The 25,224-nt window shown below is 37.7% G+C and overlaps 4 protein-coding genes across 6 annotated transcripts in view; 1 reads left to right on the forward strand and 3 right to left on the reverse strand.

Moving 5' to 3' along the window:
• LOC134819580 (uncharacterized) overlaps positions 1-25,224 on the reverse strand; it is a 776,807-nt gene that overhangs the window by 597,295 nt on the left and 154,288 nt on the right. The gene's annotated exons all lie outside the window — the stretch shown is intronic.
• The window catches only part of LOC134819606 (pleckstrin homology domain-containing family F member 2-like), a 37,832-nt gene that overhangs the window by 6,183 nt on the left and 6,425 nt on the right, over positions 1-25,224 (forward strand). The gene's annotated exons all lie outside the window — the stretch shown is intronic.
• LOC134819438 (renalase-like) lies at positions 314-7,692 on the reverse strand. Of its 2 annotated transcripts, none has more exons than XM_063829387.1 (5): positions 7,422-7,692; positions 7,090-7,242; positions 6,755-6,865; positions 1,007-1,157; positions 314-787 (listed from the first exon to the last, which is right to left on the reverse strand). In XM_063829387.1, exons 1-5 carry the CDS (start codon positions 7,671-7,673, stop codon positions 435-437), a joined length of 1,020 nt encoding a protein of 339 aa, XP_063685457.1. In that variant the 5' UTR covers positions 7,674-7,692; the 3' UTR covers positions 314-434. The 2 variants fall into 2 exon arrangements, with proteins under 2 accessions (XP_063685457.1, XP_063685455.1); XM_063829385.1 differs by having other exon boundaries at positions 6,755-6,874.
• LOC134819581 (U4/U6.U5 tri-snRNP-associated protein 1-like) lies at positions 7,986-13,840 on the reverse strand. The gene is made up of 5 exons (XM_063829592.1): positions 12,573-13,840; positions 12,198-12,327; positions 10,482-10,573; positions 9,190-9,359; positions 7,986-8,791 (listed from the first exon to the last, which is right to left on the reverse strand). The coding sequence occupies exons 1-5, from the start codon at positions 13,825-13,827 to the stop codon at positions 8,195-8,197; spliced, it is 2,244 nt and encodes a 747-aa protein (XP_063685662.1). The 5' UTR covers positions 13,828-13,840; the 3' UTR covers positions 7,986-8,194.

A 25,224-nucleotide genomic window follows, 5' to 3' on the forward strand; every position in this document is an offset into this window, starting at 1 on the left:
GAACAAAATTGCCCATATCTCAGTTTGCGATATTTGCAAAACTGATTTCGCTCAAAACAATAGAACTCAACAGGGTTTCAATATTTTTACATGAAATTTTCAGAATCAACGTAGAATCGCATTTCGACCTTAAGTTTTGGGACAGAATTTTGAGTTAGGTCTTTAAAAAAAAGGCCTAACTCAAAATTTGGCGGCCAAATTCCAAAATTCGCAATGCGAAATTCAAAAGTTCGGTCACTGGTCCTAGTTTGTTGGTCAACTGCTATCCCCCCCCCCCCCCCCCCCCCCCCCCCCCCCCCCCCCCCCCCTTAACTTAAAAACGGGTCACGTCCATTATTCCAGAATCAGCTTTCTGACTATTGATTAACTCCATAAACTCGAATGTAACTGACTTCCTATGACAAATCATTAAAATAGAAAAAAAGTTAGCATCCTTACGATTCCATTGGAATATTTGGAATATTAAATCCCTCTTTGACCCTATCAGCAAGAATCTCAGCTGCTTGAGCACACATAGATAAATTCGAGGTGTTCATGAATGAATCTCCACCAGCAATAACAAGGGGATTTTCGCTAATAGTCACACATCCTGGGGCACCAGGGTAGGGTTTGTAAATCTGCCCGTATCGCCAAAAGTGTGGTATGACTTTTTTAGGTGCCGGCAACTCTGGGAAAACTTCTTTAAGCCGAGCTAACATTACCTCACCCGCTTCTTCTTTTGTTTTTACATCCGTGTTCTTGACAGCCCATGGCGCAGAGGAGTGGATAAGGAGGGTTGGGTCCAAACCTGAGGAATTATTTCGTGAATTTTTCGGACGTAATTCCAGAAACAACAATTTAGATAATAGGTTTAAGTCACAGCTGTGAGAAAATGTCGTTTGCAGAGCATTGTGTCCTGCAATAGCTTCACAATAGTTAAGATGATCCAAACCATCACAATCCAATCCCAACTCTGACTAGTGCACGAAGTGACAATGGCTCCAAGCCCCAGCCTAAAAGTACGAACCCTGAGATCGTTTGACATTGTCCCACACAGTAAACCGAACCACCTCATCATCGTGGTACTTCATGACCCAATCGTAGTGAGGCACTTCTTCGAACACTGCCATCAGGGAAAAACGAGGCGTGAACTTGACTTTAGATATTGCATCACTGGTCTGAGATTGAGAAGAATTAATACTTAATAGTATTCGGTCACAAGAACCAAGCATAGTACAGTTGGGGGCCATCTACTTAGGACGTCCGGAAAATAGAGAGGGGGGTGGTTTTGGAATAATTTTGGACAAATCCGGACAGGGGGAGGGGGGGGGGGGGGGTTTCTGAAAATACGGACGTCCGGAAATTTTGGCAGAATTAACGAAAAAGTCCCATTTATTTTTAATTTTAACTCTTTTATTTGACACTAATTACTCTGTAAGTTCAGATCCCTGTATCTTGAACGAGAAGTCGATTCCCAGAGCAGCTCATGAGAGCCGAGACACAACTCGCATATTCTCCTACTGCCTTAAAACTTATTCGATTGGATGGCTACTTATTAAGTACTTAAATGTAACTGTGCTAAACTTGTTCGACACTAAATGTATAATTGTCTATTTTAAGTAACTACACATTTTATTGTAGCGCGATGCGTTACTGCCGCGCCGCGCACTCAATTCTACCTGTCATTCCGTCGAATCTCTATTCGTGTTTATCTCTATTATGTTTATGAACATAATAGCCTGAGGTAAACTCAATTATGCTTCTCGCAACGACGCTAGATCGGCGAGATGCGCTACTGTGCCTCGCCGAGCTGCGATGAATTGACATCGTCAATTAACACATTTCAATTTTTATAACAATGAATTATTTGTACTCTTAAAAGAAGCTGGAAATCCGGGGAAGGGGTGTGGTTTTGAAAATTTGGACACACCCGGACAGGGGGAGGTCTGAAAATTTGCGATTTTGGCGGACGTCTTAAGTAGATGGCTCCTCGATAATTATAGCAGGCGTGAAAGCGGGCGAGCGTGCTAATGGCTAAATCACTCTACAGTCGATCTTCGAGATTTTTCTAAAAGGGCCCCCATGACACAAACTTAAAATGCTCCCCTGACGAGATATTGGCGAAAAACTGTCTCGATCACGTGATATGACCGTATAGGGAAGTTATTCTAATTTCTCGTTATATTAGGGTTTCAGCATATGCATTTGTTAAGGATTGGGTTAGGGTTACTGTTGTAGGTTTACAACCTACCAGGACGCGCGCCGAGTTGGACTTACGAGTATCACCCGTTAAGGGTTACTGACACTGTTAGGATTGGAATCAGATTAAAGGATTAGGGTTTCGAATAGTATAGTCGTTCAGGACCAGCTAGAGAACGGGTTGAAAAAGTCACGTGACAGTCGAGTGTACAGTGATTATTATCATCATCCGAAAGCGGGCAACGGGTGCAAGTTAAATTTTGATTCACGATGTCAATCCTTCGCATCTCGGCGATCTGCATATGTTGATGTGGTGATACGAGTTGTATCACGTCGTGACCCCCACGGTCGTTTCACTATGGCAGAGTTTCTACGATACAGGGGGAGCCGCGCACTCGTGCGTGGCGGGTCATACAACGTATGACAAGTTGCGAGAAGCATTATTGGATGCGCGCGCGGCCCAGTAGTGCATCGCGCAACAAGTTTAATTCATCAACAGATGTCGCGCCGCGCGTACGCATATATGCGCGCATGTTCTCGGGTGTCTAGATGACAGGTTTATGTACTTTCGTCAGAACAATGTAATAAAATTTCGCGTGTCAGAAGATGAATCCGAGTTCGTGGAAACATTTGTGACAGGATTAAAAACATATTTTTAACTGAATATGTCCGTAAACTGAGTTAGATTTGCCCTGGTATGATACAGTGTCATGAGAACTAACATTTTAAGCCTCCTGTGAAATATTTCCCTGATTCATGGAATGAATGAAATGAACAAAAAATGAACATTGTCTCAGAATCGCCTGAAATGAGCTGAAACCGATTGGGATCGATTGGTAATGATACCAGAAGTGTCCCTGAGAAGTTTGGTGGGTCTAGCATGTTACGAAAGGGCTCTGGGGCAATGTTTCCATTTTGGTTTCAGAGTAGTTGAGAATTGAGATCGTGGAAACATTTGTGACCGATTTGGAAACATGCCCTTGTAACCGTAATTCTGCCTGGGCTGACTTGGAATCGATCTGGCATGGTAGAGGGACATGTGTACTATCATTTCTAACCACTCAGAAGTGCGAAATATTGCCCTGGTTCATGGAATGAACGAAATGAACAAAAAATGAACATTATCCTAGAATCGACTGAAATGAGCTGAAAACGATTGGGATCGATTGGTAATGATACCAGAAGTGTCCCTGAGAAGTTTGGTGGGTCTAGCATGTTACGAAAGGGCTCTGGGGCAATGTTTCCATTTTGGTTTCAGAGTAGTTGAGATCGTGGAAACATTTGTGACCGATTTGGAAACATGCCCTTGTAGCCGTAATTCTGCCTGGACTGACTTGGAATCGATCTGGCATGGTAGAGGGACATGTGTACTATCATTTCTAACCACTCAGAAGTGCGAAATATTGCCCTGGTTCATGGAATGAACGAAATGAACAAAAAATGAACATTATCCTAGAATCGCCTGAAATGAGCTGAAACCGATTGGGATCGATTGGTAATGATACCAGAAGTGTCCTGTGTCCCTGAGAAGTTTGGTGGGTCTAGCATGTTACGAAAGGGCTCTGGGGTAATGTTTCCATTTTGGTTTCAGAGTAGTTGAGATCGTGGAAACATTTGTGACCGATTTGGAAACATGCCCTTGTAGCCGTAATTCTGCCTGGACTGACTTGGGATCGATCTGGCATGGTAGAGGGACATGTGTACTATCATTTCTAACCACTCAGAAGTGCGAAATATTGCCCTGGTTCATGGAATGAACGAAATGAACAAAAAATGAACATTATCCTAGAATCGCCTGAAATGAGCTGAAACCGATTGGGATCGATTGGTAATGATACCAGAAGTGTCCCTGAGAAGTTTGGTGGGTCTAGCATGTTACGAAAGGGCTCTGGGGCAATGTTTCCATTTTGGTTTCAGAGTAGTTGAGATCGTGGAAACATTTGTGACCGATTTGGAAACATGCCCTTGTAGCCGTAATTCTGCCTGGACTGACTTGGAATCGATCTGGCATGGTAGAGGGACATGTGTACTATTATTTCTAACCACTCAGAAGTGTGAAATATTGCCCTGGTTCATGGAATGAACGAAATGAACAAAAAATGAACATTGTCCTAAAATCGCCTGAAATGAGCTGAAACCGATTGGGATCGATTGGTAATGATACCAGAAGTGTCCCTGAGAAGTTTGGTGGGTCTAGCATGTTACGAAAGGGCTCTGGGGCAATGTTTCCATTTTGGTTTCAGAGTAGTTGAGATCGTGCAAACAATTGTGACCGATTTGGAAACATACCAACATTCAAGTACGTTTTAAAGTAATTCACACGAGAGTATGATAATTATTATCAGTTTAATCTTGTTCAGCGTCATCGAAAATGTAAGGTTACAAGGTTTTCCCTTTGATTTTCATCCATAAAAAATCCTTCTATTTTCGATTCTCTGAGCCAGCTGTCTGCTGGTTTTCAGAAGGTGGTACCAGATGCTGCTGTATAATTGAGCGTTCAGCTAATTGAGTCCAATTACACACGAAACACTGTATATAAGGCCTGATCAAGTAACTTGAGCTCTGCATCTGGTGACGTCACAAAATATCCTAGTCAGCATACGACACGTTACGAATGTGATAACGTGTTCGAGGATTAACGAATCAAGGTCACGTGATAGGACCGACTGTCACGTGACCTCAGTTATCTCTTATATGGCACTAGGAGCTGCAATTGATCAGCTCTTAATTGGGCTGCAATCATTGACAGGCCTATAATTACCCAATTTTAAATGAACGATATTTCATTCTACAGAATGATGAGAGTGTAAACAGAATGCTTCCCGGAAACAGCACAATGAAGGGAACAAAATCTTCCACCCATAGTCCCTAAATGTTTCCAAATCGGACACAAATGTTTCCACGAGCTCAACTACTCTGACACCAAAATAAAAACAATGCCCCAGAGCCCTTTCTTAACATGCTATACCCACCAAACTTCTCAGGGACACTTCTGGTATCATTACCAATCGATCCCAATCGGTTTCAGCTCATTTCAGGCGATTCTAGGATAATGTTCATTTTTTGTTCATTTCGTTCATTCCATGAACCAGGGCAATATTTCGCACTTCTGAGTGGTTAGAAATGATAGTACACATGTCCCTCTACCATGCCAGATCGATTCCAAGTCAGTCCAGGCAGAATTACGGCTACAAGGGCATGTTTCCAAATCGGTCACAAATGTTTCCACGATCTCAACTACTCAGAGACCAAAATGGAAACATTACCCCAGAGCCCTTTCTTAACATGCTAGACCCACCAAACTTCTCAGGGACACTTCTGGTATCATTACCAATCGATCCCAATCGGTTTCAGCTCATTTCAGGCGATTCTAGGATAATGTTCATTTTTTGTTCATTTCGTTCATTCCATGAACCAGGGCAATATTTCGCACTTCTGAGTGGTTAGAAATAATAGTACACATGTCCCTCTACCATGCCAGATCGATTCCAAGTCAGTCCAGGCAGAATTACGGCTACAAGGGCATGTTTCCAAATCGGTCACAAATGTTTCCACGATCTCAACTACTCTGAAACCAAAATGGAAACATTACCCCAGAGCCCTTTCTTAACATGCTAGACCCACCAAACTTCTCAGGGACACTTCTGGTATCATAACCAATCAATCCCAATTGGTTTCAGCTAATTTCAAGCGATTTTAGGATAATGTTCATTTTTTGTTCATTTCGTTCATTCCATGAACCAGGGCAATATTTCGCACTTCTGAGTGGTTAGAAATAATAGTACACATGTCCCTCTACCATGCCATCTCGATTTCAAGTCAGCCCAGGCAGAATTACAGCTACAAGGGCATGTTTCCAAATCGGTCACAAATGTTTCCACGATCTCAACTACTCTGAAACCAAAATGAAAACATTGCCCCAGAGCCCTTTCTTAACATGCTAGACCCACCAAACTTCTCAGGGACACTTCTGGTATCATAACCAATCAATCCCAATTGGTTTCAGCTAATTTCAAGCGATTTTAGGATAATGTTCATTTTTTGTTCATTTCGTTCATTCCATGAACCAGGGCAATATTTCGCACTTCTGAGTGGTTAGAAATGATAGTACACATGTCCCTCTACCATGCCAGATCGATTCCAAGTCAGTCCAGGCAAAATTACGGCTACAAGGGCATGTTTCCAAATCGGTCACAATTCTGTCACAATTCTGTCACATGTTTCCAAAATGTTTCCAAAATCTCGGATTCATGAACTCTCGCGTGTTCCAGTCCAAACGCCCGTCAGAGACTTAGCTATTCTAATATTCTAATGCACTGTGCCCGAAAATTCGTCCCAGCGCCCAGCCCCAGCCCCCAGCAGGGTTAGGAATTACGATCAGGGTCAGGTTTAGTGTTAAAGTTGGAGTTTATTTCCAGACATGGTGCAAGACAACGTGAATCAGGTTGGCGATAGAGGCAGGGATATGAAGTTGATGTAATATGAAATTTTTATAAAGAAAATTTATTTATTTATCATTCTCAGAAAGTTTTTCAGTTGTTGTATCCCTCTCCCAGTCCCCGCCTATAATACTCACATCGTGCGACATTCTCCCGTCCATATTAATGTCAAGTAACTGGGGCGCTGGAATGGTAAATACCACAGCGTCAAATATAGCACTTCTCCCTTCAGCATTCACAACTTCTATCTGAGTGTGCTGAATTAGCGACATGAATTACCGAAATGAATTTTAAATTTACAAAATAATAAAAAATTTACTTAGCATGGTAGGTAATTTAGATGATAGGTAGAGTCTGAAAACGGAGTAGAATTTGTTGACTAAATTTTCCGAATCTCATAATACTTTGAAGCATCGCTTGTTAGAAGATCATATTTAGGAATTTATAAAATAATACCTTATTGAAAAAATACCTTGTTATCCAACATTTTAAGAGCTGTTACTCTCGTCCCGTAGAACACATTGGTACCAGAAAGGAAGTATTTTGATGTAGAATTCATTCCTTTTTTAGCAACATAGTGCACACAGTCACCACCGTACTTATTGGGGGCGTTAACTATGTTACCCTGAGGGTATTTTTTTTATTGAATTTGGCAGTTTTCACTTTGTAATTACAGATTACTCCACCAGATGGCAGATATCATTTGTTTTTTTGGTTAGCATTAAGAAAATGACTTTTCTGGAAGATGTAAAGTTTTAAAAACTTTAAGATTAAAGTGCAAGACTCGCTTCTCATTAAACCAACCTTGAGCTCATGAATAACATTGGTACTTTTCAACTCTTTAATATACGGTTTAAAAAACTCATCATTCTTCCAATGAGTACAATACTGTGTTCCAATATCACAGGAATGTTCACCGTCCCGCTTGGTAGCTTGTCTCCCTCCTGCCCCACGTGACTTCTCCCAGACTGTCAGGGTTAGTTCAGGTGCAGTTGCACGGAGCACTTTACACAGCACACTGCCAGTAAACCCGGCTCCAACTATAAGCACTGACATGACACTGGTGTTACATTCTATACCTTCATGAGATGTACTGTTAATTAGCTTGGTGTGAGGTTATTGTGGTGGCTTTTTAGCTTTGTAAGACTTACATGCATATTATATGCTTTATTAACAGAACATCAAACTTTGAAAGTTTAAACAGTACAATAATTTTAGTTATGATTTTGGAGTTGTTACTAGGAAATATATTCATAAATTTCTTTATTAGTTCTATAAAAAGGATGAAATTCAACTATTATATAATGAGTTCTTTAACAAGTGAATTTATAAATTTGCCTTTACTGGAAGAAGGAAAGAAGAATACGGTTATTTCGTAGAATGATAAAATAATATTATATTAAGTAGCACATTGTCCTGATATATCGTTTAAAGAGTTCACATCTGAAGGTCAGCCACACAATTTCAGCTACTGACATGAATATTGATTACGTAATTTCTTTGCCATTTTCAAAGCGAGATTTCTTTAAGATTTCTTCGAAAATAAAACTTGAATGATGTCAAAATTTCATAATTTATCACCTCTTAGACAGTTTCGAAATGTTATTATTAACGTCTTGAGGAATCCTATTACCACCCGACAGTACAATATAAGCTGAATTAGCATCCTTTTGTTTCTCTCTGAACAACGCTGCTGACCCTAACGGGGTATCATCAGATTCCATCTTCTTCAGCGACATCTCCTCCACTGCTTTCTTCATCCTCTTCTCTGTTTTCATCTTACCTGACCCCTTGCCGTGGAACTTATGTGACAGTTGTCTGAATGCCTCTTTTGAGTTCAACTCTCTTCCAATGCTGTCTGTATATGCTATTTTAACATCAGGATTGTAGTTACGCTTTTCCGGGAACTGACCTGAGCTATACTCCCGGTCACCACGTCGGCGTGTGTCCACATCCTGACCCGTGTCTTTGTCCACTTGGTAGAATCTAGCGCGAAGTGACCCTGTTGCTTGAACTGCATCGCTTATGTCTTTAGAGTTGACGGATTTTTTGTTGATATCGATGAAGCCCTTGCGCTGTGCAACTTGTAGTGCTCCAGATAAACCACGTTGAAGTGAAGGTTCTGCCTCGATAACCTCCTGTGTATCTACACGACTTGGGTCGTAGTCTTGAAACTGTAATAAATAAAATGATTAAAAATAAATAAATACTGGCACCTGTGTCACAGAGATTTAAGTATATCCCAGACTAAAATATACTGATGTGTTATCTTGTAACCAGTAACATTAAATTTCTTTTAAACTACTCAATACTACTATTCAACAACAAATTTACGCTCTCATGATGTAGTTTTTATGAAGATTTCAAGCCTCATATTGTGTGTTTCGTGTCCAAATGCAACATTTTCATATTTATTTAAATACTTGAAATTATCATATTTTTTAATTAAAATGGAAAAAAAATGTCAAGAACAAAGATTAGATTTTAGGTTTCAGCCGGGGTAGGATTTATAATCAAATTTGACAAAATCTGACAGAAAAGTGATGCACGTTAAGGAAAGAGATTAAGAAACCTCTCCAAAAGTAGCGGTGACAAAGTCAACATCCTTCCAATCACTGATCTTCTCAACAGGTTCCTCTGTTTCCATTGGTTCTGGTTTTATGGGAGTTTCACTAGGCTCCTTTTCTTCACTTCCTCCTATACCTTTAGCAAATTCAGCTGTTCTATCCAGTACGATCTGACCTGAAAATTCGACACTCAATAATTGGATTGATTTTGATGCTTATAAAATCTGTGTCATCTATATTAATTATTAAGCCTACTGAGTAAAACGTTTGAGCTCTGGACATCATTTCATCTGTTGAATCTCTATTATAATTCGAAAGATTATTTCTGTATAAATACTTTCTACAGTGCAGAGCTGGATGATGAACACAAATTAAAACATAACTGATCATGTCTGTATGTATGTATGTACGACCGCCCACGTGCAAATTAGGTAAAAAGCAAAAGGTTGCATAGTAACCATGTGCATGGTAACGGTATTGAAACACGCACTTGCACGTGCAATGATTGTTCGAACGGCATTTTGATCGGTTTTGTGGTAATTACGTTGTGTTTGAAATTAAAGAGTTTAAATCGGCTGTTTCTTCGGTTGTGACGGATATTTTTTGATGTGATTAAAAATTAATTTCAAAGAATACTACTAACTTCCTCCCTGTTACTTTATAAAGTACTAGAAAGCCCGTGGGAGGAAGCTAATAGTATTCTTTGGTAGTCAGTTTTTATCGCATCAAAAAATATCCGTCACAACCGAAGATACAGCCGATTAAAATGTAGTTCGCACTGAACACAACGTTATTACCACAAAACCGATCAAAATGATGTTAAAACAATCATTGCACGTGCACCGTACACATTTCAACACCGTTACCATGGTTACTATGCAAATTCTTATTTTTCACCTAATTTGCACGTGGGCGGTCGTACATACATACAGAAACAATTCTTTGAATTATAAGTAAGATATTGTATACTTTAATATAAAGTACTAGAAAGGGTCATAGGGAGGTAGCTAATAGTATTTTTGTTAGTAAGTTTAAATCGCGTCAAAAAATATCCTACACAACCGAAAATACAGCCAATTAAAATGTTGCTCGTACTAAACTGAAACACAGCGTAATATCAACAAAACCGATCAAAATGACGTTAAAATAATCATTGCACGTGCACGTGCGTGTAATAACACTCATTACCATGGGTACTATGCAAGTTCATATTTTCGTCTGATTTGCACGTGGGCGGTCGTACAGTGTACAATGTACAAAGATAATTCTCTGAATTATAAGTAAGATAAATACTTACTAGCTTTAGCTACTCCTGGGATAGCTTCCTCTTTAGGCTGTAATTGTGATAATGTCTCCAATATAGTCTTCTTGTTCTCTTTTATGTTTGATCTGAGAGGATGCATATTGCATTATTAGCGTTTCTCCTTTCAAATATAAAGTACTTATCTATTGGAACAATGAGTTTGACTGTGAAATAAGGATCTAAAGACCCTGTAACATGTAATAAAACTGATCTGATATGTAATTTTAATGCTTTAAAAATCATTTAAAATTTGTTTCTAAAAAAATCAGCATTACAAGACGTTCTTACACCTTTGCACAAAAATCTGACAGAACACAAAGGAATATCAAATAACGGAGTAGTTCGCTGTTTATTAGTCTCATGATTGAAATACTGATATCTGGATATTATCCGGTTGGAAGAGACAAGGACAAGTGAAACAAGGAAGTTAGGAGTAAGGGCAAATTTTCGGCGTCAACGCCATCTTCAGGCTAAAATTGTTATAAATGTTATATAACTGAATACAGGTTACATCAAATGGTATTATACATTACATTGAAAATAGTGATGTACACACGTTTTACACTCTGTCCAAGTACATAATATCTACTGAACAGCAGGGTCGTGTGCTATTTGTTTAAATTTGTCTTTGAATATGTTGTAAAAGAAATCCCTTAAGCTTCTCGCACTCTTCTTTGTTATTGATACTAGGTTTAAATAAATTAATGTAGTAAGCTTCTGTCACTTTACGTTTAATGGTGCTATATAAGTTAATTTCTAAAATATCGAAGGAAATATCTGGTTCTATGTTATCGTGAAACTCTGAATAATGAGCAGCTAACGCATTATCAGGATAGGTTAAAGGCCTGTTGACTGCTCTTCGATGCTCTGAAAATCTATCGTGTGCTGTCGTGTGCTCTATCGTTTTCCAAAGAAGTCACTCAATTTGCCCTCTCACACAACTTACCGGTCAAATTCATATTCACACCAGGTAAGAAACTCTCAGAGATCTTATGTTCATCACGCCCACACGACAAACCACACTGCACCATACCAAACTGTATCATATGTCCACTCATCACAACAAATCACGACTGCAAACCAAAATGTGTCATATACAAAGTTACGTGTAAATTATGTCAAGAGCTATATATAGGGGAAACGAGTAGAACAGCACACGATAGATTTTCAGAGCATCGAAGAGCAGTCAACAGGCCTTTAACCTATCCTGATAATGCGTTAGCTGCTCATTATTCAGAGTTTCACGATAACATAGAACCAGATATTTCCTTCGATATTTTAGAAATTAACTTATATAGCACCATTAAACGTAAAGTGACAGAAGCTTACTACATTAATTTATTTAAACCTAGTATCAATAACAAAGAAGAGTGCGAGAAGCTTAAGGGATTTCTTTTACAACATATTCAAAGACAAATTTAAACAAATAGCACACGACCCTGCTGTTCAGTAGATATTATGTACTTGGACAGAGTGTAAAACGTGTGTACATCACTATTTTCAATGTAATGTATAATACCATTTGATGTAACCTGTATTCAGTTATATAACATTTATAACAATTTTAGCCTGAAGATGGCGTTGACGCCGAAAATTTGCCCTTACTCCTAACTTCCTTGTTTCACTTGTCCTTGTCTCTTCCAACCGGATAATATCCAGATATCAGTAGAACACAAAGGAGTCCCAGCATAAACATTATAAGACTAGTACCTTCTTGATCGAGCAAGAGCAGCTTCAAGTTCATTGTCTTCCTCTTCCAGTCTCACTGAGTACAATTCTCTCTCGCTGATCTTTCCACCACTGCCTTTCTTTGATACCACATTGGAGTCTGGTTGGTCGTCTACAAGAGAATAATCAAGTAAGGATATGAAAAAGTGGCATTCTGTTATAATAGTTGTACATGGTCATTTTAAGAGAGAGCATGAGTTTACTTTACATTAGATATGCTTTAAGACTTATGTCTATCATTATTTACTTAAAAGTAGCTTTTGGACGATTGTCTATCATTAATGTATAATTACAGTACAGGTTGGGTGTTAATTTAACCCGAATAAACCAAAACAAGATCAAAGGAAAGAAACTTACCAATATCGATTTCCATATTGTCACCGTTATCTTTAATTTTCACCTCATCAACGCTTCCTTTGCTCCTTCCCCCTGCAGCCCTTGATCCATGGTCTCGACGTCCAGTCAGTTTCTCTTCATTTGGCAACGGAGCAATTTCATCTACTTTGGTTTTTCTAATCTTTCTTATTTTCTTTTTCCTAGGTTTCTTGAAAGCGGTAACTTCGTCTGTTGTAAAATATTCAGTTGCAGTTTTCTTTAAATATGCTGTGTCAAGAGAAATGTTTCCAGGTCGCTGCTGTAATCCTTCTGACATTTTCCTCTTGATAACTTCAGCATTCTGTGCTTCAGACAACTTGAAACTCCGTTTCTTCTCACCCTCAATAACTTCATCATACTTTGAGAGCATGTTCTGCCGTTTGACATTCCCAAATTCATCAATATCTTCAGTGTACGGATTATAATCAGGCTTTTTCTTCTTAAGATCATTATTCCTATCTACTTTTTCATTGTCCAGCATGTTCACATTTATAAGGACATCTTCATCTCCTTCTTCGTCAAGAATTTCTTTGTCCTGAAGTGTCAGAATGGTCATATCCCCTTCTTTGAAAGAGCTAACATCATGCAACACAGTTAAGTCCTTCATATTTTTATTTGTGTATTCCCTACCAAAGCGATTACTTTCCACAAGCTCACCAATTCCGAATTCATCATCCATGGCATCCAACAGTTTGGTCTGAGCTGCAGCAGCAGCTTTTTTGCTGTCAATAGTTCGACTGCGTTGTATCCAAGCAACAGTATCTGTCAAGTCAGTTGAGCCAGCACCTAATGATTTGACACTGCTAAGCTGCTGCTTTATCCTTCTTTTTTCTTGAAGAAGTTTCATTTTTTCAGCTAACTTTTCTGTTTCCAAAATTTTACCCATGTTTTTTGCAGGCACATGTACATCACCTGATTTGTCAGCTACTTCTAGAGGCTTCATCCCCAGTTTTTCCCTCAGCTTGTTTGTTTCGTCAATGCTAAGTGAAACAACATTTTGATCTACTTCCACTTTCTTTGACTCATCTTCTAAAGGTTTCAAACCTAGCTTTTCTCTCAATTTGTTACTATCATTCACACTCAAAGAAGCTTGAGCAAAATTATCAGCATTGCTGTCAGGTGAATCATGTTTATGCCTCTTTTTGTCTCTTCTTTCTGTACTCTCTGAATGTTCTGAATGCCGACTTTTCTTCTTTTTATCTTTCTTTTTATCTTTTTTCTTCTTTTCTGAACCCATTGTTACCTAAATTGAAATTTGGATCACAAAAATTAGGGGAAGTACTTGCAAACCAATTTCAGTATGATCCTATGTAAATATTACTTCAAAATGTAAATTACTTAGCAAAGATTTAGAGAAACCTCCATTTAAAATGATAAGAAAGGGGACCCTTACAAAGCTTGAATAAATTTCATCTTAGTAACCATCCCTTCACAACGACCACCCAACAGTGCTATAAATGGTTATTATTGTGTGATCCAGCAAACCACTTAAAGTAGAGTGTTACAGTGCAAACGTTCACTGCTGCAATGTTATCTTATAACAATCCAAAGTAAAAATATGCAGAGACAATCTTTAAATCTGTTACATCCTATAGTAAAGAGAGGAGACATACTTTAGGTAATGAATGTAAATTTGACTAGAATCAGGAAAACTTTAGTTGTGAGACACGTCTGACTCTCCATCACTTGTTAATAAACCCTAAGACAGAACGCACTGGTCTAAGTACTGGTATATGAAAAAAGACAATAAAGAAGACATTCGCATGGAAGATATGCAAATTTCTGATCAGACGAACCTAAAAGTATAGACTGTTCTTGATTGTTCCCTATGTGCAAAATAGTGCAGATAAATGGGGTCATTTGGATGGGCCACGTTAAGTAGACTTCCTATTTCATTTATGAGAACATTCAATTAGTGATGCTCTCAGGATGGAAAAATGTTTCTAGGAAAATAGCAAACAGTATTTAACAGGACGAAGCAATATGTACACCATCTTTCTTACCCACAATCTCAGTTTCTTACATTCAATATTATTTTCATACCCACAATTTTTCTCTAATGCAGAATCTCACTTTATTACCCACAATCTCACTTTCTTAAAATATCTCTAGAGAAGTATATTTGACGTATCGAGCAGAAAATGCTGGTAAGGCCTTCTAATAAATACCTGATTATCATACCTGGATCAACAGCAAACCCGCGGCCATTTCAGTGGCGTAACGAAGGGCCCCGCTGGGGGGGGGGGGGGGGGGGGGGGAAATGGCCAGGTGGCATAACGTTGCCCATTAGCGCCCCCCCCCCCCCCCCCCCCCCTGCTGAAGAAGCACCCCCTTATTGGCACCATCTCCCATTTTGGCACCCCTCCCTAAAACTGGGCAAATAAGATGATTTTAGAAGATGTGCCTGTACAATCTCTAAAAAAGTGCGAGAATTGCACTTTAATTGTGGAATAGCATACATAAACGGATTCTAAATAAGAAATCCTCACTAATTTTATTTTGTATCAATTAAAGTCAACATAAATATATTTTAAATATAACTAGCAGGACCTTTATACCAGATATCTTAAAGGGGACTTGGAGTAGCAAGAGAATGGATAGAAGGTATATATACCTATTACAACAAGAATTGCGCCCGTTGATTTCGTTTTGGCGGACGCTAGATTTCCGTTCACTATAACTATAAATATAGGCTCCAATCAGCTCACTTCATAATAATAATATTGATACACATCAGTACACTATACTACGCATACCAATTACCACGTACAAATTGGGCTTATTACCTAATACTATACTTATTACATAGTATACATTAAAATACACCTGCGCTACGCATTCATTGACAGGCTAGCTATATACATCACATCTCCGCAAGCAATACTCGCTTGCCTACATTGAGAGGGGCCGTTACGAAACCCCCCTAGTACCAAGAGAACATCGATGGTGCACTTTCTGCTTTTTCAGCAAGGGGCTTAAGCCTATTGAGGACGAAATTCATGTTCTAACTGACTGTTTACTCTACTCCTCAGTTAGAGAAAAATTTAACTTCCATCTCAAAAATATTACTGACCTAGCCGGTTTGCTATCCGATAAAACACTAGACCCTACGAAATTTACTGCCACAACAAGAGCAATCCATTTAATTCTCTCTGTGAACGAACATTTTACAGCCTACTATAAGAGCCCAGATTTCCACTCAAATACTGGCCAATGCATAATGCTATAGGACCTCAAAATAAGATCGAAATCTACAAATCCGATCTATTCATAGAAAAATAGTATTATAAAACATTTCTATTTTATCCCTACACATTTGTAAATAACTAGAATTGTGTAACCTTAAATTATTTCAGAATTATAGCTAATGTGAATTCAATAAAATAATTATCACTTTTGTATCCTTGTATCCCTGTATCCCTTGCATCCTTGTCCAAGTCACCATACCCGTATTATATACCCGTAGTCTAGTTTTCTTTAAAATTTGGACGTTTTTATGATACAATGTAATTCATACAACAAGTTTTACTGTTGATCATTGATTGAAAGAATTATATAACTAATAAAATAATTATTTAAGCTATCCGACTAACCTGAGGACTTATATATATTAGGTCTCTGGTACTAGGCTTAGTGTTCATAAAAATGAAGATATGGTGAAATGGAAGAACAAATTTGAGTATCGCTCGATTGTGAGATAGCAACATTTTAAGAAAATGCGCGGCGCAACGCCAAATAATTAATTCCTTTCTCAATTAATTGTTAAGTGCTAAACAAAGATTGTTAACTAATTACAACACTTTTTAAGTTTACTGTCCATTGTTAATTGACTAGCCCGGCGCGCGCTACTTCGTAGCACTTGCCTACGAGAAAAAAAGCGGGGCGCACGGCGCACGCTACTTCGAAAAACTTTAGACGAGTGACATTGAACATGTGCATGTAGTTTGAATGTTGGACTCCAATATATGGAACAGATATTTTACGAGTATCACCCGTTAAATAAATGTCCGTACTAGTTGTCTGACGTGACAATGTCGTTTTTTGTAATTAGTAATAATATTATATGTAAACCATGTAGATAAATGCATGAACAGAATTTTTACGTCAAAATTGATAATTATAATATTACAAAGTGTTTATGATTTAATTAATTTAGTTTAGCTAAAATATTTAGTAAAATATTTAAAAAAACGTTAACTTGGGTAGACATCAAATATTTGCATAAAAACCCGATTTTCAATTTTCTTAGATTGTTCAAGCCTTGCTTTTATAAATTAATTTTAAATATAATTGATCACCAATTTTTTGCTACACATGGTATAATTGGAAACCTTTTTGTGCACGCCGCGCGCAATCGAAAGTGGTTGCAGCGTTGCTCTAACCAAAGTTCTCTCGCTTACAGTGTACAGTAGCTCGCGACCACCGAAGGCGGCAAATGAAACAAGCGCGTCACGCAGTACGCGTATACACGCCTATGTGAAATTGCAGCGTGTGTCAAGATTTGGTGTGTCAAAGTTTTGTTTGTTAGTTGGAGGACTTTGCCGCTTCGACGCGCCGCACGAACTTGCATTTTTGCTTCGCATCGTCGAAGCATCGTCGAAGCATCGTCGAAGCATCGTCGAAGCATCGTCAAAGCATCGTCAAAGCATCGTCGAAGCATCGTCAAAGCATCGTCAAAGCATCGTCCACCGCGGCAGAAGGAGTAGGGACCTTTTCACGCGCAGATTGGGAAAATACGGCCATCTCGCTCTTAGACAGCTTGATTAGTGTGTTTATTCGTTTTCATTTGACAAATGAAGTACACCAATGTATTCATAAAGGTTTACACATGATCACACAGAAAGAATTTAAAAAATCGGATAAAATCTGTTAAAATGGTAAAAAGAAACCTCCGCGCATTTGGTAATATTGAACGAATTTGCGCCCATAATTTTTGTCTTCATTAAACAATTTCTTGGCTGATAGACACAATACAAAAATTGTGCAGTTAAGTGTAGAAAGCTGAAATGATTTTCTAACCGTACATATTAAAATTTTTCCTCAAAATTGATGTCTTAAATCACAATAGATACCATATTGAAATCAGTCCGCCGATAAAAATATTACATATCTGGCGCAAATATATCTCACTTAATCGTTGTCGGTTTTTAACACAAATTTCTACAAATAAAGTCTTTATTTCTCCAAATGAGCATAATATTCTATTATACAATTAATATTTGGCAGTTTTGACATTTTAGTAATAAGAAATGTTTCTTTGGTTGATACGAAAAGATAAAGTTTAGTTTTTTCGGCAGAGAACTATAAGAAGTGATTTGTCCGATGTATCTTCATTGTGGGTTATTCACTGAATTAGAAACATTATTTCCATGTCATCATTCATCATCGTTTGGTGCTCTACCATGCTTGCTGATGGAATAAAATGTGGGATATTCCGGTTTCAATTATCTGTTATCACCCATCGACTGTCTGTAGTGTCACACGGTTGACGACTAGAGGAACTGAAAATATGTACGACATTAGTTAAAAGTGTAAACAAGAGAAGTCAGAGTATAAACAGTTAAACTGGTATCCAATTAGTATGTCAAGATGGAGTAAAGTGTAGAATAGTAATGGTTTTATGACCGTTGGGCTTGCATTGAAATTAGGCGGGAAAAATTGTGTACACAGCACTGAGGTCCCTACTCCAAGAGGCAAGAAAACGCGCGCGCAAACTTCAAAAGGTCCCGAATCCAGCCGACCAAAATGGTAGTCGATCTCATTGTAGAATTTGACCGTAGAGAAATTTACTAACTAACATTAATTTTGTTAAAACTGCGTTATCATATTTGTTAAACAATCCTCCAAAGTCACAGCAAGTTGTTCATATATTGGTAAACTATTGCAGAAATACCGTATTTCTTGTTTTCGGTCGGAGCAAAACGCAAAATGGGGCAAAATTTCGCAAAAGCTTTAAAGTTTTATATCAGTAAGATGATTTGATTATAAGGCTGTAGGTACCTCCAATCCTACTTAATCAGATTTGCTGGTCCAAGGTAAATCGGTGACAAATCGAATCAAATGCGTGTAGATTCGGTTGAATTCTAGCACATTCAAGCACATTTTTCTAATCCTAGGTAGATATAATAACGTGGTCATGGTAAGTAAATAAAACTTGAGCATAAAGTTAGCTACTATATGGTTGTTAGAAATTACCACAATTGCACTTTTAAACTTCACAACTGAATCACCAATCAATTCTTGTCACTACTTCAAAGTTTTGAGACGGCAGAATGTTGTGAATTGTGAATCCTAAGCTATCACACCAGTTCAATTACACTTCAAAACTTCAAAACTGAATCACCAATCAATTCTTGTCACTACTTCATAGTTTTGAGACGGCAGAATGTTGTGAATTATAGCTCATAAGCTATCACTCCAGTTCAATTACATTTTCTTACTTCAAAACTGAATCACCAATCAATCCTGGTCACTATTTCAAAGTTTTGAGTCGGCAGAATGTTGTGAATTATGGTTCCTAAGCTATCACTCCAGTTCAATTACACTTTTAAACTTCAAAACTGAATCACCGATCAATTCTGGTCACTATTTCAAAGTTTTGAGTCGGCTGAATGTTGTGAATTATGGTTCCTAAGCTATCACTCCAGTTCAATTACACTTTTAAACTTTAAAACTGAATCACCTATTAATTCTGATCACTATTTCAAAGTTTTGAGTCGGCAGAATGTTGTGAATTATGGTTCCTAAGCTAATAACGTGGTCATGGTAAGTAAATAAAACTTGAGCATAAAGTTAGCTACTATATAGTTGTTAGAAATTACCACAATTGCACTTTTAAACTTCACAACTGAATCACCAATCAATTCTTGTCACTACTTCAAAGTTTTGAGACGGCAGAATGTTGTGAATTCTGGTTCCTAAGCTATCACACCAGTTCAATTACACTTCAAAACTTCAAAACTGAATCACCAATCAATTCTTGTCACTACTTCAAAGTTTTGAGACGGCAGAATGTTGTGAATTGTGGTTCCTAAGCTATCACACCAGTTCAATTACACTTCAAAACTTCAAAACTGAATCACCAATCAATTGTTGTCACTACTTCAAAGTTTTGAGACGGCAGAATGTTGTGAATTATAGCTCATAAGCTATCACTCCAGTTCAATTACACTTTCTTACTTCAAAACTGAATCACCAATCAATCCTGGTCACTATTTCAAAGTTTTGATACGGCAGAATGTTGTGAATTATGGTTCCTAAGCTATCACTCCAGTTCAATTACACTTTCTTACTTCAAAACTGAATCACCGATCAATTCTGGTCACTATTTCAAAGTTTTGAGTCGGCAGAATGTTGTGAATTATGGTTCCTAAGCTATCACTCCAGTTCAATTACACTTTTAAACTTCAAAACTGAATCACCGATCAATTCTGGTCACTATTTCAAAGTTTTGAGTCGGCAGAATGTTGTGAATTATGGTTCCTAAGCTATCACTCCAGTTCAATTACACTTTTAAACTTCAAAACTGAATCACCGATCAATTCTGGTCACTATTTCAAAGTTTTGAGTCGGCAGAATGTTGTGAATTATGGTTCCTAAGCTATCACTTCAGTTCAATTACACTTGCAAATAAATACTTAATAAATAAAAAAAATAAATACTTACTGATTGGACGATAGTCTGCTGCCACTGATCCGCAACTCTCCGCTCCAATCGGTTAATCTGGTACTGTGCTTGACATTTTGCTAGAAAGGGTAAACCCGGTTAAATGTAATCTGTCACAAAAGGTAAGAAAGGCGTGATCAGAAGTCAAAACTAACATCCTAAGCTACCATTCTAGTTGTGGTTGAAAACGAAGAGACACTATGTAACAAAACTAGATGGCCGAGTGGGCTAAGCTGTCACCATTTGAATAGACGGTCAAGGGTTCGAATCCCAGTGTCAAATAGCTAAAGATATGTGGATCTACCTTACAATGTACAAGTTACACAGTAAAGTGTTATTTTTCTTAGGTGGGGTTGTTTGAAAATGAAACATGTAAATCCAAAATCTGTTATGTCTCACAAAACTGTGGTTCAGCAGACCAAGAAATTTAAACCTTATATCCGAACGACGTCCAAGACCCTGTACGTCATTTACAATCTTATATGTTTTAGCCTAATTTATATTTCTTAGCTAAGTTAAATCTTGAACGGGCCAGCAACAACTGAATACGGTAATGTGATCGTTTAAGTACAAAGAAAAACAGTGCAATTGACAGTGATAAGAAAGTTAGCGTTGCAAAGATTCAAGAGTCGCAGGAATGATACAAATCATACGTGTCATGATCCAACGCGAATGGCGAAACAAAATTGCGTTGGCACTTATATTTCATATCCCAATGTCTTGCGCGGCGTAAGATTGTATTTATGACGCGCACAAAATTTACAGCTTTTTGCACTTAAAAAAATTTTTTTCCTATCATGATCAAAAAAAAAGTTATGAACAATTTTATACACCTTTTTTGGCTCATATTTTTGCGATTTTTCCCAACTTTTTTTGCTCTGACACGTACCATTTTATACAGTTTTCTTCAATTTTTATCAAACCTTCACTATTCATTTATTTAAACATTTTATTTCATGTTTTACATTCCACTTTTGCCGAAACTTTCATAAGTGTTTCCAAAAACTTATTTTGCTATCGCAAACCCCGAATTTTGCCAATTGTACGCGGAAAAGGTCCCTACTCCTTCTGGCGCGGTGTCGTCGATCGTTGCTCTGCTTCGCAGAGCAACGATCTCGATGGGTCGACATCGTCAATCAGGTTTGTTGGCATATCAATAATGATTGGCAACAACAAACAAAATGCATTGAAACTAGCCGTTCAAAAATATTAAAATTAGAATATTATTGTTTAATTTTTGTCTAATTTTTAATAATATAATAATAGAAATAAAGTTTTCCCTTTTGAGCGCAAATTAATTTCATATTTTGATATACTTTGATACCATTTCATGAGCAAATTGCAACTGTTCACGAACTGTTCACGAACTGTTCACGAACTGTTCACGAACTGTTCACGAACTGTTCACGAACTGTTCACGAACTGTTCACGAACTGTTCACGAAAAATAACTTGCTACAATGTAATGAGCATTTTAATAACAATAAATAGTAGAAATCAAAAACTTTAATTTCCAACAGAAATTTTTTAGAAACACACCTAACAAATATTACCCTGCTAACAAGCTATTAAAAACATTAATAGTTTTGTATAAAATTTAAGATCTAAACAATTACTACCATTCAAAATATTAATAAAAAAACGTCTCTTGACGTTTCAAAATGAAACTAAGGTGGAAATGCAGTTATAACAGGACACTGGTTCTCAATGATTACTGAAAGAAACTATATCAAAATGTAAGTTCTACACACTTCCTAAATGCTTTTCTGTGAACTAAAGAGATCATATATCATACAACCCTGATATTACTACAATATCTGAATTAAAGATGTTTCTTATCAAGTAAATATAGTCCAATATCATTTTACTACACCTCAATATGTTTGTTCGTTCATACTTGTACTATAAAATGTAACATCCAAAGGAATACGATTATGACAAAAGTTATTTTAAGATGAGACTATAATTTTAGGTATGCCGTGCAAATTTTCGACTTTTTATACCGTGGTGTGAAAATCATTGTTGTATCTTAAAACACCTGTTGACCATATTAAAGTATATCAAAGTGTATTAAAGTGTATCAAAGTATATCCCTGTACCCTGCTCCTCAATCGGGAAAAACCTATATTTTAATATATTTTAATATACTTTAATATACCCAAAATTAGTCTAGCTATATTCTTCTTTTAGATTTGCAAGATAAGATTTGGACTAGTACATGAATTTACATCCAGTTTGGTCAAAAAATGGCTGAGATATGAGCTTTAAACCATATATGCCCACATTTGGGCTTACGCACCAAATTTGAAAGTGTGATTTTTGGCTTCACAGATATAAAAATCACATTTTCTACCATAACTTTAAAAGGAAGCATTTGTGGATGTTTTGTTATTCTCAGTTTGACAACGCTTGGGGGTCAATCCCCCCAAGATTTTTTCAAAAAAACAAATTTTCTTTGTAGTTTACTACAGATAATATACTATACCTTACAAGATATATTTATGGCGGCCTAATTTGCGACGACCGAAATTTTGGCGGTCCGAAAATATGGCGAAATTGAACAAAAACTGTCAAATTTCGGACGTCACAGAAAATAAGGGTATTTTTCATCATTTTTTGTGACAGTAAGCAGTAAGGAAATTTCTGAAACTCGGTAAAATCATGTTCAAACTTAGTCTGTATTAAGACTGTAAGACTTTCATGTTAGCACATACATGTATTTTAATGCAAATTTAAACTGTATTGCTTGACATTCAATTCGTCATTGGTGTGGTGATAATTTGTCCCAAGATGCCAGAATTTATTTATTTATTTTACTTGATATTACTTTTTAGAAACAAAATAAAGCAGTGAAGGCACAGTCATTGAAATAAGCTAAAAGATAATGCGACGGACAGGAGGTGACCGGGAATCCCGGTACCGGGAATCCCGGTACCAGGATTGGCAATTTTGAGCTATCCCGGTCCCGGTCCCGGTCCCGGTCAACCGGGTCAAATCACATTTTTCATCCCGGTCGCGGTCCCGGTCAAATGCTGATTTATGATCCCGGTCCCGGTCCCGGTCCCGGTTAATTCAGGATTCTTGGTCCCGGTCCCGGTCAATCACTCAAATTTGCCGGGATTTTGACCGGGATCTTTTACATAATTTCATTCACTGTGATTTTAAGTTTTTACTTTCATTCATTGTGAATTTCATCTTTAAACAACTTCTGAGCCAAATAAAACAATGTTTAAAATTGCTAAACAAGTTTAGGTAACTAATATCGTTACATAACTCATAAGTGCAAACTAACATCAAGTTTTCAACTTGGGCCGGGCTACGCCCAATTGTCAATTGGAATTGGAGAATGAAACTGTTGAATAATTTGAGGGATCATTGATTGAGGAATGAGGAATGAGGGTGAACTCGAGTAATCAGTACATGAACATTATTGGTGTAGTACATTAGGCTCATGCCCCATATTGACGGTTTTAAAAAAAGTTTTTTCTAATTTAATATTCTAGTTATTACTTATTCCAATTGTTCAATTATAATGTAAATGAAAGTTGCAGCTTTCAATATGAGAGTACCAGTTTTGGTCCCGGTCATCCCGGTCATCCCGGTAAAATTGGATTGTTGGTCCCGGTCCCGGTCCCGGTCAAGTCACATTTTGTATCCCGGTCCCGGTCCCGGTCCCGGTCAGGCCTGGTACAATCATGTCCCGGTCACCTCCTGGCGACGGATTCTATTACGAAGACCGAAATTTTGGCAGTCCGAAAATATGGCGAAATTTTCGGAAAACCGCCACATTTCGTACGTTATAAATATGTCTTGTAAGGTAGTTAAGATCATTGGACAAAACTGCTCAGATCACTGATGTCTGATTTTATAAACTGTGGTTGTGTGATACACTACCTAATACAGTAAAACCCTGAATTACCGCGCCCTGATTTACCGTGGCCCAGTGGCGTAACGTTGCCTGTTGGCGCCCCCCCCTGCCGAAAAAGCACCCCCCTGTTGGCGCCCCCTCCCCTTTTGGTGCCCCTCCCTAAAATTGAACAAATTAGGTGATTTTAGAAGATACGCCTGTAAAATCTCTAAAAAAGTGTGTATCTAGAGCAAAACGTGCAGTTTTGCTAGTACTTTAGTTAAGTTTTCGAAATTGTCCCACATTCAATGACGATTTGGTGCCCCCTAAGACGGCCCCCCCCCCCCCCCCCCCCGCACAGCAGGGTCAGAGGGGCCCTTTGTTACGCCACTGCCGTGGCCATTATCTTTCCCCAAATACGACTTAACATACATAATGTTAACAACCAAAACCCCGATTTACTGCAAACCCTGATATACCGCGGCTTTTCTATTTCTCCCAAACACTGCAGTAAATCTGGGTTTTACTGTATAGTAATATATGAACAGTGCTCAAAATAAATAGTGATCGATATGTTTTATTTGTTCTGGGAGATCGTCCAACAGCAAGATACATGATGATAAGTGCGATATGGTTTCTAATTACTAAAAACTCTTAATTTAATAACTCAAAAAGTCAAAATTTCTCAGTTCTCTGTTTATTTTTATTTAATAGCCTGTTTTCTGAATATTTTGAATGCTGAAAGTTATAATATACGTAGTACCATATTTCTTTTCTAACTACTATTTATCTGCAACCTTGTGTTTACACCTACTAACGTAATAATATACCTACTTACTAGTTACTTCTATCCAGGTGAGTGTAAGCTATGAATAAGTTTTAAAGATGGTTGAAGAGTATCAAATAGCTTACAAATCATTCAAGCAGAGACGATCTCTGACTGCTAGAAAGGCAGAAGTCTACAACATCAAAAGTAAGTTTCCAGACAAAGTCCCTGTTATTGTTGAACGGTACTCCAAAGAAAAAATACTGCCCAGACTTTCTAAAACGAAGTTTTTAGTTCCTGGAGAATTAGCTTTGCGACAGTTTCAGCTAATTCTTAGAGCCCGAATGTCATTGGACA

Source organism: Bolinopsis microptera, chromosome 8 (assembly GCF_026151205.1).
Source record: "Bolinopsis microptera isolate Bmic1 chromosome 8, MBARI_Bmic_1.0, whole genome shotgun sequence".
NCBI classification, from domain to species: domain Eukaryota; kingdom Metazoa; phylum Ctenophora; class Tentaculata; order Lobata; family Bolinopsidae; genus Bolinopsis; species Bolinopsis microptera.

Excerpts from the sequence above, each read along its gene's own strand:
- LOC134819438 (XM_063829385.1), bottom strand. The coding sequence starts at position 7,673 with ATGTCAGTGCTTATAGTTGGAGCCGGGTTTACTGGCAGTGTGCTGTGT. Across the intron at positions 1,158-6,754 it reads ACGGGAGAATGTCGCACGAT|ACCAGTGATGCAATATCTAA; the intron begins GTGAGTATTATA and ends TCTCAATCTCAG. Across the intron at positions 788-1,006 it reads CAATGTCAAACGATCTCAGG|GTTTGGACCCAACCCTCCTT; the intron begins GTTCGTACTTTT and ends ATAATTCCTCAG.
- LOC134819581 (XM_063829592.1), bottom strand. The coding sequence starts at position 13,827 with ATGGGTTCAGAAAAGAAGAAAAAAGATAAAAAGAAAGATAAAAAGAAG. Across the intron at positions 9,360-10,481 it reads CCCAGGAGTAGCTAAAGCTA|GTCAGATCGTACTGGATAGA; the intron begins GTAAGTATTTAT and ends TCGAATTTTCAG. Across the intron at positions 8,792-9,189 it reads TCACCGCTACTTTTGGAGAG|TTTCAAGACTACGACCCAAG; the intron begins GTTTCTTAATCT and ends TATTTATTACAG.